This window comes from Gossypium hirsutum, chromosome D11 (assembly GCF_007990345.1).
Source record: "Gossypium hirsutum isolate 1008001.06 chromosome D11, Gossypium_hirsutum_v2.1, whole genome shotgun sequence".
NCBI lineage: Eukaryota > Viridiplantae > Streptophyta > Magnoliopsida > Malvales > Malvaceae > Gossypium > Gossypium hirsutum.
In genome coordinates this window covers 14,328,302-14,342,619 of record NC_053447.1, presented here as the reverse complement: position 1 = coordinate 14,342,619, position 14,318 = coordinate 14,328,302, and the positions used below count along the sequence as shown (strand labels likewise).

The 14,318-nt window shown below is 31.1% G+C and overlaps 1 protein-coding gene across 2 annotated transcripts; it reads right to left on the bottom strand.

Annotated features, from left to right (window-relative positions):
- Positions 1-7,140: 7,140 nt before the first annotated feature.
- Positions 7,141-13,704, bottom strand: LOC107912583 (uncharacterized). Of its 2 annotated transcripts, none has more exons than XM_016840825.2 (8): positions 13,288-13,704; positions 12,623-12,946; positions 12,205-12,451; positions 11,437-11,577; positions 11,223-11,347; positions 9,960-10,164; positions 8,543-8,796; positions 7,141-7,551 (listed from the first exon to the last, which is right to left on the bottom strand). In XM_016840825.2, the coding sequence occupies exons 1-8, from the start codon at positions 13,395-13,397 to the stop codon at positions 7,383-7,385; spliced, it is 1,575 nt and encodes a 524-aa protein (XP_016696314.1). In that variant the 5' UTR covers positions 13,398-13,704; the 3' UTR covers positions 7,141-7,382. The 2 variants fall into 2 exon arrangements, with proteins under 2 accessions (XP_016696314.1, XP_016696315.1); XM_016840826.2 differs by having other exon boundaries at positions 12,232-12,451.
- Between the last annotated feature and the right edge of the window lie 614 nt (positions 13,705-14,318).

The following is a 14,318-nucleotide window of genomic DNA, read 5'->3' as shown; positions in this document are numbered from 1 at the left end:
AACTATATCTTTTCGGCCTTTCTTTGTTTTGAGCTCTTAACAAGCCAGAAGTAATTATATGTTATTCTAATTGATTGTTAACAAGGGGGAGTACCTCTAACCTAGAAAACACATGTGACAACATTGCATGGCTTAAGTTTTGTGGTGATTAGATTTCTCTAATTTTCGGTAATTCGGTTTGATCAAGTTTTTGTCAAAACTCATTTTCATTTGGGTTTTCATTATATTTATTTATTCAAGTTAAAAATATTTTTACTGTCACAATGGTTAAGATTTGTATAAAAATTCACCATTTTACTTTATTGATGACTTTTAAAGCATTTCGATTGAAAGTATCATAAACATGTGCTTAGATCTCTTTTTGCTCTCACTTATCGAAATAATTAATTCGAGTAATAGAGACTCGTTTTCTCTTTTAAAAGATTATAAATTTTATTTATGTTTTAAGATTTTGTTTTGTTAGAGATTGAATTGTTGGATTTTAGGGGATATTTGTCCTTGTAATTATTTTTTTTATGAAGTTAATATTTGATAAAAGTTAAGTGAATAAAAAAGCATATGATTGGGTAGTTCAAGAAGGGAGAAAAATGATGAGGAAATAATTTAAGACTTTTAAGCATCTCAACTTTCTCGAGTTATGTGTTGGACAAGACAAAAGCAATGTTTCAATGCACTGCCATTGATATGACACTGATTTGTTTGTAAATATGTCTGATTTGACACTGTAGCCATTTTTTGCCCAAGCAATTTCCCCCAATAAACAGGAATGGAAGCAAAGGGAAACCTGTGCACTGTCACACTCATCATTGTATAAGGTTAAAATCTGCTGTTAATACTTGTACTTTTGTATTGTAAAAGTTAAAAATTCAATTCTTTTTTTTTCAATTTAAAAATTCTAATCTAATTATTATAGTTGTAGGTAGTCTTCTCAAAATGTGTCAATTTAACAGTGTTATTTTTTTGTCAATCATACATTATGTCGTACGAGGACAGTCTAATTAAAATTTTAAATTAACAAATTTTGATAAAAAAATATTTACGATTGTAATGACTTAACTGAGATTTTTAAATAAAAAAAAGTAAGAGAACTTAATTTTTAACTTTTTTTTTAAATATAATAATTAAATCTCAAATGTTGTCGGAATAACAACATATTTTAACCTTTATATAATTGTTTTATGAAAGTACCTTTATATAATTTAAATATTTAAATTAATTGTAGTAATTAAATAGATCAAGTTAGAGTTTAGATTTTCTTTTATAAAATCAAGTCTGTTTCATATCTATTTTATTATCAATAAAATTTAATCTTTTAGGGTATGTGAATGGTTTTTTAAGCCAAAGAAAGAAACACACCAAGGAGTCTCACTTCACTTAAGCTTATAGATCAATAGAAAAATACTATAAAAGGAGATCCATATCCACCAAGTAATAATCATAGGAAAAAACATGAATTTAATTTAGGTTCTCTTCGATTGCCAGTAAAATATTTTCTGTAAAATGATTTCTGGAAAATGTTTTACTTTTCTGTAAAATGATTTACTGGAAAATATTTTCTGGTGTTTGATTGAATCTGTGTAAAATATTTTCTGCTGCTGGACAGATTTTTTGAAAATATTTTTCGGAAAAGTTGTTTTTACATATATTAATATATATTAATAAATTTTTATATTTAAATTATTTTTACATATATTGCAATGATTTATTTATAATAATACTCAATTATTAAGCTACAATATTAATTGTTATAAATTGAAAAAAACTAATATCAAATAAATTATTTGTAATTGTGTTAAAAAACAAGTATTGAATAATTAAAGAAACAAGTTACTGGAAAATCGATAAACAGAAGCAGTTTTCTACCGGAAATGAAGGAATGAATGAAGGAGGCGATAGAGAGGAGAGCACGGAAAATGTCTTACGGAAATTGAAAGGGTAAGACATTTTCCCTAAAATGTAACCCATTTTCCCTTGTTTTGGAGTTCATTTTCCAAATGGAAAATGTTTACCTCTAATCAAACGCTGGAAATGTTGGAAATGATTTTCCGGAAAATCATTTCCGTCAATCAAACAGACCCTTAATTAATAAAAGGGTAAACTATCAAAATAGTCACTTTTCTTTCTCTCAGATTATATTTTAGTCACTTATGTTCGAAATTTATATTTTAGTCACTTACATTAACGTGTTGTAACATTTTAGTCACTAAAGTTAATTGTCGTTAACGGTGTAACGATAAGCTGACATGCCACGTTAAATTATTATTTCAAACAAAAAATTTAGGTTAAATTATACAATTGATCCTCATATTTTTTTCGTTTTGAGCAAAAAATTTTTATGTTCTTTTAAATTTTCATTTTTTTTCTTTATTTTTTATTCTCTTCTATCCCTTCTCCATCTCTTTTAACGTAAAATAAAAAAAATTAAAAAAAAATATAGGGACCAATTGTATAATTTAATCTAAATTTTTTATTTGAAATGATGATTTAACATACTAAGTCAGCTTACTATTACGTTGTTAACGACAATTAACACTCAATGACGAAAATGATACAACACGATAACGCAAGTGACTAAAATGTAACGTGAGGGAAACAAAAATGACTATTTTAACAGTTTACCCTTAATAAAAATGAGTAACATTATCATTTAATAAAACCATACAAGAAATCAAAGTAAATAAGTAAACCAATCATCATCATCATCATCTATATAGATCATGAAATAAATACCATACGTCATACATGCAGAAAAAATGTATAGTATCTCTCTTAAATCTTAATATACATATCTTAAAAAAAAGGAAAAATAAATAAACCAAAATAATGTCCATGATCATAAGGATGACGGCAAAGGTAACAAATTCCTCTCACAAAAGACAAGCAATATATCAATGGCGGAACTCATAAAGATATTCAAAACAAATTAACATTAACTCTCTTGACGTAGGTCTCGACGCCTATCATATCTTCAACCAACCAATAATTTATTACCTATTGGAAATAGGGTTTGGACCGCTTGGAACTTCGTGAGCTTCGCCTCCAAACTGTCTACGTGATGATGATGAAGAAGAAGTTTGAGGGTTTGGGGATTGGTTGATTTCCATGGTGGAAGATGTGGGTGATGAGTTTATGGGGTTTGAATTAGGGTTAAAGATAAGAAGGGAAATGAAGAAAAGGGTGAGGAAGATGATGAAAAACTGGGATTTTGCATTGGTTTTTGAGTGTGTTGATGATGGAGATTTAATTGCTGCTGCCATATAAAATATTAAGCAAAGGAAATGAGCAACCCTCCCCATAAGAGTACACAGGGGTTCAATATCCATGAACCAGCTAAGCTAGCACTTGAAGGAGAACGGGGGGAGAGAAAAGAGAAAGGAACCCAAATCAGTGAAAAATCTGAGAAAGCAAAGCAAATGGAAAAGAGAAAGAGAAAGAAAAGAAGCTTCACCAATGGTGAATGGAAAGTAAGTTTTGAAATTCTATACAAATTTATTAGAAGAACCCAAGTTAAAGAAAGGAGGAATTTATATGAGAGATGTTGGAATATGGGTGATGAATATTGTTTAGTTTATCAAATTCAGTAATGATAATATAAGGACTATGAGAGAAAATTTTAGATTTCACAATAATATTGGAAAGAGTGATTAAATTAATAAAATAATAAAAATTATGGAGAAATTTTTTTTTTACGTAATCCAACCGTTAAATTTATTAATATAATGATATTTATTATTATCTAAAATATTTTTTATATATTAATATGTATTAAATGATTGACAGATTTTTATATAAAATAAGTAGTTAAAATTTTAAATTTATATCAAATTTTACAAATTATTATTTTATTAAAATATAATTATGAAAATAAATAGCATTAATATAACATACTTTCTTAATAGTGATTTGAGTCCTCAGTCCAACTTGGATCCTAACTCTTTGATGAAAGTCGGAGACTTGTGGGAAAATAATTGAAAATTCCCTCATTAAAGCTTGGATAAAAAAGTTTAATATGTTGATGAGATAAAATATTGGTAAACATATCAAATAGTCAGGTGTCGGAAATTTAATTATCCTTTCATCAAAACAATAAAAAGAGGAAATTAGGTTAAAAACATATATACTATTAGAAATGCAACAGTTGGTAATTAATTTGGTCCTGCCCTGCAAATCGAATAAATTAATGAATCATGTAAGATATATGGAAAGTGGCTCACAAATAACAAAGGAATGGAGGGGGAGACTTTTCAGTTTCCCAATAAATCTTATTTTGACTTGATGAGCCCTAAGCAGGGTAAAATATATGATAATTATCTTCATTCCTTGCTTGCTTTCTTCTGCAAAAATCTGGGGTTTACTTTTTCTTTTTCGTTAATAATAATATAATTTATTACTTTTTCTTTTAAATTTCAGACATGATCACACACTCTCGATGTTCACATCAAGACACATTAGTAATAAATTATAAATATATTTTTAATTATTTTTATCGAAATATTTTTAATTGTTATAGTTATGTTTTGTATTTTTTTTTATCAACTCGATCAAAAATAAACTTAATAAACAAAATAATAAAACTCAAGTATGAAACGTTAGAGTCCCACACATCCGTTTTGTATCCATACCATACTTTTTCGGGGTTTGCTCATCTCAAGTATATTCTCCTGTAGTCTTAAAAGAGAGTGATGGCAAAGGCGTTCAAAGTAGTGCTGATCTGAAACAACAAAAACATGATTGGTAATTTTGGGAAACCCTAGAAAAAGAAAAGTGAAAAGGGGCTACACCAGTCAGGTGGAAAGCAAAACAAAGGGTGAATGTTTGAATCCAAATATTCTTTGTTTAATAATTTAATTTTTTTTTAATGTTTTCTTAATGGAATTAAGAGGAGAGAACGGAAAAGGGCAATGTTTACTTGTTTTGAGCCAACTACAATATACAATTGATGTGATATTTAACACCCTTTGAGGTTATTCCCTTATTTCTACTTTAATGAACCCTACATGAAAAAATAAAAACAGATCGTATTTGCTATTGGTTAAAAGTATAGATAGAAAGCTAAGGAATATTTTACATAAGCATGGAAGATATTCAGATGTCATGTTGATCATAAATTTGCAAGATTGATTAAATCAAAGAGAAAGTGAGAAAATGTAGGAAATTAAGATGAAAATAATGTTGTTAGGGATAATTAATCAAACCAAACATTGATGAAACGAAACAACCATAAATCAAGGGACTGCATGGGATGCCATTGCCATGCAGGCAAGAATGATGCCAAAAGTCAATGTTGTCTGTGGACCTTGAAAATTTTAAAACCTTATTTTTAGTTGCTGTCCTTTTTGCTGAGTGGCAATAAATCAGGAATGATTTCAACATCTTAAAGGTAAGCAGTATGGAAGTTAGAAACAAATCCAAGAACATACTGTTCTGATCATTAATGTCAACAAATTGAGCTCAGCTCTCAACCTCCATATCTCACTCTGCCTTTATTTTATTTTTTTTATTGTCTTTCGTATCTTTAAGTTTCAATGTGAGTGAGTTATTTATCATGAAACTAAAAGATAGAGTTTCAGCAACATATCAAGGTCATTCAAATATTAAATCATGGACGTCTACAGAAATTTTTAGTGGCAATTATTGACCAAATTAATAATCAAGGAAAGAGAAAAAGATACATAATAATGGGGTCAATGTGAGTGAGCATTATTGACAAACAATGAGGCAAAATTATCAGCTAGGAAGCAGTGTTATCAACTAATTAAAATATTCCTGAAGACTTACTCCACCAGTGGTTCATTCGACATAATAAATTTATATTTAAAAAAGTTAAATCTAAAAGTTTCTATATTTAAATCTTGAGATGAACATAATTATTCATTGGGTATAAAATACACCACAAAGGGAATATATGTTTGTAGGTTGGAAATAAAAGAAATAACTATGAGTATGATATTCAAATCTGAAACAATATTAGATATCTTAAAAGTGTAAATCATTGGTTTAGGAATGTAATGTTAGGAAGAAATGATTGATAAAGGATTACACTATTGAGAAGATAAAGAGCATTCGTACCAGAAGCAGGGGACAAATGCTTTATCTTTGATGCATGCTTGATGCCAAGTGATATTCATGACCTTCCCTGGTAATTGATAAAAATTAAATCCACAAATGCTTTATCTTTGATGCAACCAATCTCGGTCTAAGACAGCATTCCTCACTAATTTCATAATATTTCATGGTTGTTCAATGCTAGTTCACAAAAAGGTTGCATGGATATAAGTAAGATTATACAATAGTAAGGGTAAAAAAAAAGCCTCTCTTTTCCAACCAGTAAAAACCTAGAACAAATATGTGTTCATCTTGATTGAGCAAGTACAGCTCTAGGCCCTAATCTCATTAACCCTAGTTTTTCTCAGTAACAGATCTCCTTACCAGGGAAAGCTTAATTCAGAGTTTCAGATTGTGAACTGGACACCATGAATTCACTAATGTATAATGAGAAGTGATGGTAGGGCACAAAGAGAGAAATTATCTTCTGAAATGTACATTTTTACTTTTGCCCATCTTTTCAAAAGTATTAGTCTCTGTGCCAGTCACTTCCACATGCCTGTGCTCCCACCATTTCCTTCAGGAACATTAAAAATTCAACAGACATGCAAAATCGGAGTCTATCAAGCATGAAACAATGATGTAATTAAATAGATTAAATTATATAATTCTTAACCTGTATCTTTAATTAAATCAATTGGCATTTACTGCAAATGCAGTTGAGGAACTTTACCTAGCTTAACTAAACACCTATAGTTGGAGCCTATGGGTGGGCACAACTGGCTCAATAGCGCCAGTTACTAAGTGGAACCTAAACCAAATCTTGAAAATTCTCTCAACTTATTAAGGCATACCATCTATTCCGAATTTTGATTTCAGTAAGACTGCCCAAGGTGCATGTGTGCATCGAAAAAGACTGAAACTCAAATACAAACACAACTCACTTCACATATGAGCACACGCAAAAAGCAATTTGATGAACAGATAGGGTTCTAAAGCTAGGGTGGGTTCTATCCACAAACCAAAAGCACATAAGAAAAGGGGAGACAGCTAAATATAAGGGCAAATTCCACAATAAATGGAAATGAAACCATCTGGTTAAAATCACACATTAAAAATCAATAATAAAAAGTGTTGTTAACATAGAACTAAAACAGCTTCTCAAAATTTATTGACGAAAAGATTTAGAGAAGCATCAGGCTGCACCAAGGCAAAAAAAAAAAAAACTTTCCAGAGTAACAATGCACAGACCACATTCCTCTGGACAGCTACAACAAGCAAAAATCAATATAATAGAAATTTGTAATAAACAGCAAAAGTAATGTACCGTTTACATCTCACTTCCATCTAAGGGACTGCCTAATTCCCGTATATATGAGTCCTAATGACCTCCCAATCAAGCAAACTAGAAAAAATGAGATTGCATTGCTAACTTTCTCGATGACAACTCTAACCATAGGCAAGCTAATGTCAGAGAACTCGAGGAACAAGCTGAAATAGTACCTCCTGTAACATAGAGAATATCATATTAAAAACTATATCCAAGTTCACAAACATTAAGAATCAGAAAATATCTGAAACCTGCAGCAAGATCATAAAACACAAATTCATGGTATTCAGTTTGATCTAAATGAAGAAACATAGATTTTCTTAATCCTTGTGTATATTTAACCAATCATTACCGTTATATTTACATGTAAAAAGAGTGGAAGAACCTTTTACTCATTTGACCATGCATCTTCTTTCCCTAAAAATCACACCTTAACTTTAGAAGGAACTACTGTTCTATGAAGATTCGGTAAAAGTAGAATAATAAACTTTAGGCATGGCAATTCACTGATTTGCCAAGTTACACATTTACAGTGAGGTCACAAGGTTTTCAATGTTCACTTATCATAGATAGAACAGACCAAATTGAGGAACATTTTTTGAGCTGAGGCATTAAAACAAAATCCATATATGGAAATGCTGACAAGCACTGACACCACAGCTAACAAGACATATTTTTGCATTCATGTATCTACAACAGTATGCTTTCATCAAGGTAACAGCCTTTGCCACCATCTAAAAACAACCGTTATTTCATGCCATCCTATTGCAGTTGTCCTTGTCATTGGAAAGGCTAGATATTAATAATGAAGAAGAAATCACCACTTCAGAATTTTTTTTATCCACACCATGAATCCAGTCCACCAAAGCATGTTTGGTTTCACAGTTTTTATAATTGCCCACACTATCTGAGATAATAAAAGGCATTCAAGCACAAATCCAGTGCAGTAGAGCTAATTTTAAGTGCTTCAGGACAAAATTATATAAATGGGGAATATCCAAGCCACAGAAATTAAAAATGACAATAACATAAGTGCCATAGTGTTGCTTCATATCTAACCAATTTCAGAGTTATTCCAAGATAATCTAAATCCACTAAAGTTCAGTTAATAACAATGTAATCAAGCAAAGAAAAATATTTATGGCCAAAAAGTTATGGAAAACATACCACCCTACCAAGGCTCTTAATTCCTTGGTGCGTTTTACAGACATAGAGAAATGGCTTATCACAACATATTGCAATGAAGTAAGCACACTTTCGTTTTCTCTTAGCATAAGCTTCTTCCACCAACTAGAAGTTTCAGCATAATCACTACTTTTTTCCTCAATGAGTTGGCTCTTAAGAGTGTAGAGGTCAAAGCGATCCTCATACATTGATACAATAGCCTCCAGATTTTGATACAACCACTGGTTTAAAGCCACCTGGTAACAAGCATATGCTTTAAAACCTTGATGAAATATAACCAGAAGTCTTGATATTCAGTGCAAAAATCTGTAGTGCGTTAAGATTAACAAATTAAAATCTTCACATATTGCATATATCCTTATTATCCCATTAACCAAACATCGCTGTATTGTTTCACTGAAGAACAATACACATTGATGACATGCACTGATATGACATGAAAGCTTTAAATTCCTAGGCTCCATTTAATTTCTGAAAATAGTTTCTGTTTTTATTTTCTATTTTCATTTTGTATTTCTTAAATTGAAAAACACATTTGCTAAATAGAAATAATTCTTTTTCAATAATGAAAATATGAAAACACATTTGATACCTATCTTCTTATAATAAAAATATGAGAATAAACCAATTCAATATATATATATGAGAATAAAATTTTAAAAAATCCCTACATTTAAACAAACTTGAACCAGGGTTGATAATTAAAAATCATCGAAAAAAGAATAGAATTGTGTTTTTATGGACTTGAACCAAGGTCAATTCATTAATTAAATTTGAAGTTAAAAAGCTCCCTTTATTTTCAACTTTTTTCAATTTTCAAAGCATTTCCAGTGAAAACATATTGAAGTTTCACATATTTTCATTTTTCAAAAATCCTTTTAAAAATTTTCAACTAAACACATTTTTTTTATTGTTCTCCATTTTCTCATAAAATGAAAACGGCCTTTTTTTTTCTGAAACTAAAAGAAGCCTTAGTCTTTCAAATATGACAAACAATTCCCTCCTCACTACATCACTGATCTAAAATGAGAACAGAAAATAGACACCATTGAAGTGTTCCAACTTTAGAAATATGCCATGTTAGCTTTATAGTTGCATCTGGATATACATATTCAGAGACATAACGTGAATCAATTTTATAGTATGTATCCATGAGGAGCTTGAAATACATGCAAAAGAGGTAAGGACAGATAAAAGATAAAAAGCCTTGATGATTTCTGCCATAAGCAATGTCATAGGCCTGCACTATGTCAACATGCTCAATCAGTCGATCCATCAAACCTCACAATGAGAACCTCATTCTTTTACTTCCAGAAAAGCAGAAGTAATATGCTAACGAACATAATGAGTTAAAGACAAAAATGTGCTACCACTAACTCAAAAAGGGAAACAGCCATACCTCATTACGCAACCTTTGGAGTGCACGAGTAGACAAATTACAGATGGCTAAACCCAGATCATTCACTTCATCAGACAAATTGCCATCAACAGAAATAAGGTCCAAATAAGTGCTTGCTATCCCATCTGCTATAGTTATCACCAGATCTTCCAATATGGAATCCCCATATAAAGTAAACAAGCTTTGGTCGTAACAACAACCTTTCCTACAAAATAGATAAATGAACAAATAAGTTTCCCAACAAATATTAAATATGTTTTGACAATAGAATCAAATTAAATTAAAAGAAAAAGCAGATGTCAAAGCCTAAATATATTGTAGCCAAGAGCAAGTTATCCTCCGACAATATATAACATTTAGCAGCAAACATTTATGAATTCAGCAACCATCAGAGATAGATATCATTTTGTTGCTGGCATTAGTATTCTGCTAATTGCCAAGTGATGATGATACCTGACACAATTATAGGTTCTTCAATAATCCTACTTTGGACAACCATAAGTTACCTCCATTCAGTTCCTTATTTGGAAACAACTATAGTATGTAAACCAAGTAAGGTCACGTTAACAGCCATATGATTAGGGTCCGTACCATAGTCAACCAATGGATTGGTCAAGGGAATATGGCCTACTTGTTAGAATCATATCTATTAAGATTTTAAACTTCCGAAAAAGTAAAGGGATGAAACAGGAGTAATCAAGCTTTTGGAAAGAAAGATAAGGTAGGAGAAACTGGATATTGGAGGGGGGGGGGACTAAACATATGTGTAGTTTTCCAAGTCGATTAAACATCTTCTACTTTACAAAGTCCAATAGTTTAGGGATCCAAAACTTTGGAAAGTTCAAACATTTGTGTTCCAAAAGTTTCTCTTAATACATGATATAAAGGGCAATTCTAGCCATCTAAATCCCACATCTTAGAAACATCCAGCCTCCTTTATTCTGAACCACCTTGTGTACATACATATGTTAGTACATACAGAACTTGTCATTACTCTCAATTTACATATTAGGAAAATTGATGCATAAAAAATTACTAAAAGTTGTTTCCAAAGAGAAAGAAACATGTAACAAGATAACGAATGCAACAAGTGATAAGATTAGTAACTTAGAAGTTTTATGCAGTGCACTAAAAGCAACTATTAGAAATTCATATCATACAAAGTTCTTGTAATCTTTAAAGATATAAAACACATTAACAATAATCTTCAAACATACTGTAATAAACACACACATGAAACAGAGAAAGTGACAGTTTATTTACCTTAGAGAACCAAATCTAAGAAAATACAACAATTCTGCATACAGGTTTTTCTTCCCAGACTTTGTAATATTTTGTAAAACTGTGTTGTCTCCATTTAACTTCTCAGTTATCAAAGAAACAAGCTCCTGTCAGGAGAGGGAAAGAAAAGGATGTCTCATTCTAACAAGCTAGCAGCAAAACAAACCATACAGTTACAATGAGATTTTTGAAGTACCATATTATTGCTTTGAAGTCCAAGTTCCTTTTTCAGCCAAGCAAAGCATGCTGGCTTACAGGAATTTTGAATAATTCTAGAAAAGGCTATCAACCAATCATCTATATTGCCGGTATCAGAAGTAACAACATTGTTTTTTACCTGAAAAAACACAATTTGGGACCTTGAAGCAAATACAAACTTAATAGACAAGAAAATTGAAATTCAACCAACCATGCATGCATTAGGAATTTTACTAGAAAAGGCCTGTGACATTTATATTTAATAAGACCAAAAACATAACTTTATTAAAAGGTCCATACTATAGTGTTTCCTTATTGTGAACCCTGAAAATGATCATAAGATGATCCCTTATTAGCACAAGTTGGCATCTTTGGATTTAGAAACTCAACTTTTCAGAGCAACAGTAAGTTTTCTCGTGCAAACACGAATCTATTTCAAGGTCTGTGGATGCAATGAACAACTCAATAACTCACTCATTATCACCTTATCAGATATCTAAATATAAGAGCTTCTTTTTTTCCCTCAAGGTCATAGATTTGTTAGTCCTAAATTAGAACTCAAAAAACAAGATGTGCCATAAGTTTTTGGCAAACAAAGAATTTTGTCTCATACATTGACATCTAAAAGACCTTTTCTTTCTGTATATATATGATGCAAAGCAAGAATGATTTCACAATATTTAACTAAAACATGCAGTTTCTTTGGAAATAATGAACTTATATGAACTAAATTCAGCGTAAGGAAATAAGAAAAATAGCTACAGACAAAGGAACCAATAGAGACAGTGCCTGCCTCTTCCTCAAGTTGCTGAAGAGAAGCCCAAAGCAATCTTATCTTTGGACCTTCAGATAAAGCGTACAAACTCAAGGGTCGTTTTGCGCGTTGCTGCTCATCAAAGACCACATTTCTGAAATCATTCTCACTTTCAATGACATCTAGAGAATCTAAAAGTTTTCCTCTTACTACATCCCAGACAGGCTTCAAATTATTTTGATCACTGTTTGTCCTGGCACTGCATTTAAAAAGTAAATGTCCTCAACAAATGAGATAAACATGGCATACGCTTGCCAAAGAGCTGCAATAAATTATTAAATGAAAAAGAAATACAGGCACTACTGTTTGGTGAACCATGTGTAAGGGCAACACTCATAGGATTATAAATATTTGATGCGCTTACCCTTACCTCCCAGAAGAGGTTGAACCTTGGGGAAAGGAATCATTGTCCGCTATGCTCTTTGGAGATGTGGAACTGGACTTTTGGACAGGAACTACTCCAGCCATATACGTGAGAAATATACCAGTCATCAAGAGTAATTGATCCCCGAAAGTTACCCAATCAGAGGCTGTTATACTATCAGAATCCACTAATGACCCCACGCTAGTAGACCTCAAGGGAGTTTCCATGAAGCAGGGACTTACTTTCAGATTTGAGAAAAATGGATTATCAACCTTCCATTTTCTCCATGTTGAAAGCCATAACACTTTACAGCTCCCATAGGAAAACTTGCTACAAATAAAGCAACAAATGCGATAATGAGGTTATAATTCCAATGGTTATCGCAATGTCTAACAGCAGAGAGAATATTAAGCATGTGATTTTACACTCATTCGCAGTTAAAAACATAGCATTGCGCCATAACAATATCTACCAGTTTGACCAAGTACACGCTTCCCAAATTCTGAAACGTAGTGAATCTTTAGAAACTTCATAAACTTCTTACAATCAAATAAGAAACCGCATATAATAAAGGATGAAGAAGCTCACTACAATCTGAAACTCCAATTGTTATTCAAGAAAAATCATGAACAACCCCCTCCTCAATATATTATCAGATTGAGTTGACTAACCTTAGCGGCGTCCTGAAATTGGAATTCCGATTCACAAATCCTCTCTGCCTAAGAAAACTTGGGTGCAAATGCAGCTTGATGCATGACGGTGAAGCCACGTATTCCGCCATTTGATTAAAATAAACCAAAAAAAAAGCGCGGTATCCACCGAAGCAATCACCACATTTCCTCTAGCATTTACGGAATAAATTTTACACGAAAGGGAAGGGCATTGAAGTGAGAGCAATGTGGCGGTTAGGGTTTAGGGTTTACTTTAACCAACGTAAAATAAAATAAAATAATAGGTGGGGAATGGTGTTTGCTTGGTGTGTTTTGAATGCAGACAGGGGGGTGGAAGGAGAGGTGTGAAAGAAAAGAGGGGGAACAAAATAAAATAAAATGATAAATAGATAGATTGGAAATGTGCGACTCTAGTTCTATCCGTCTCGCTCCTTTTTTTTGTTTTTACTTATTTTGCCAACCTAGATTGACTTGGCTCGGCTCGTCACAAATGTATTATATTTTTAGGCTTAATTTATAATTTCACCCTTAAAGTATATTTATTTCTTTGTTTTGGTACCTAAATTTCTTTTATAATTTAATACCTCAAGTATGCTAATGTTATATTTTTAGTCCCTACTTTAAGGTTACAAAAAACACTTGAACTCTTTTATAAAATATATTTTTTATCAAATATGTATAGACCTTAAAAATTATAAAAATGAAAATAAATATATATATACAAATTCATAAACATGCATATAATTTTATAAAATTATAAAATGGAAATAAACCATAATATACTAACTTTAAAATAAATATATATAAATTCAAAAAAATACTAACTTTTTTTGTTTTTTACTTAAAAATATATTTACTAAATTGAATTAAAATTTTTCCTTTTGGGGTCAAAATGCAAATTATTCATTCACTAATTTATAATTTTATAAAATATAAAGGGGCTAATGTTATATTTTTTTCCATTTTAAAGGGATCTTGGCTCCTACTAGTTCCTTTTGTGCTGCCATTGGGTACTACTGTATAGTATGGAC

Bases quoted from the DNA above. Each gene is read 5' to 3' on its own strand.
- LOC107912583 (XM_016840825.2), bottom strand. From the start codon at position 13,397: ATGGCGGAATACGTGGCTTCACCGTCATGCATCAAGCTGCATTTGCAC. The intron at 12,947-13,287 runs GTTAGTCAACTC...CTTTATTTGTAG, and splicing joins AATTTCAGGACGCCGCTAAG to CAAGTTTTCCTATGGGAGCT. The intron at 7,552-8,542 runs GTATGTTTTCCA...TCTATGTTACAG, and splicing joins TTAAGAGCCTTGGTAGGGTG to GAGGTACTATTTCAGCTTGT.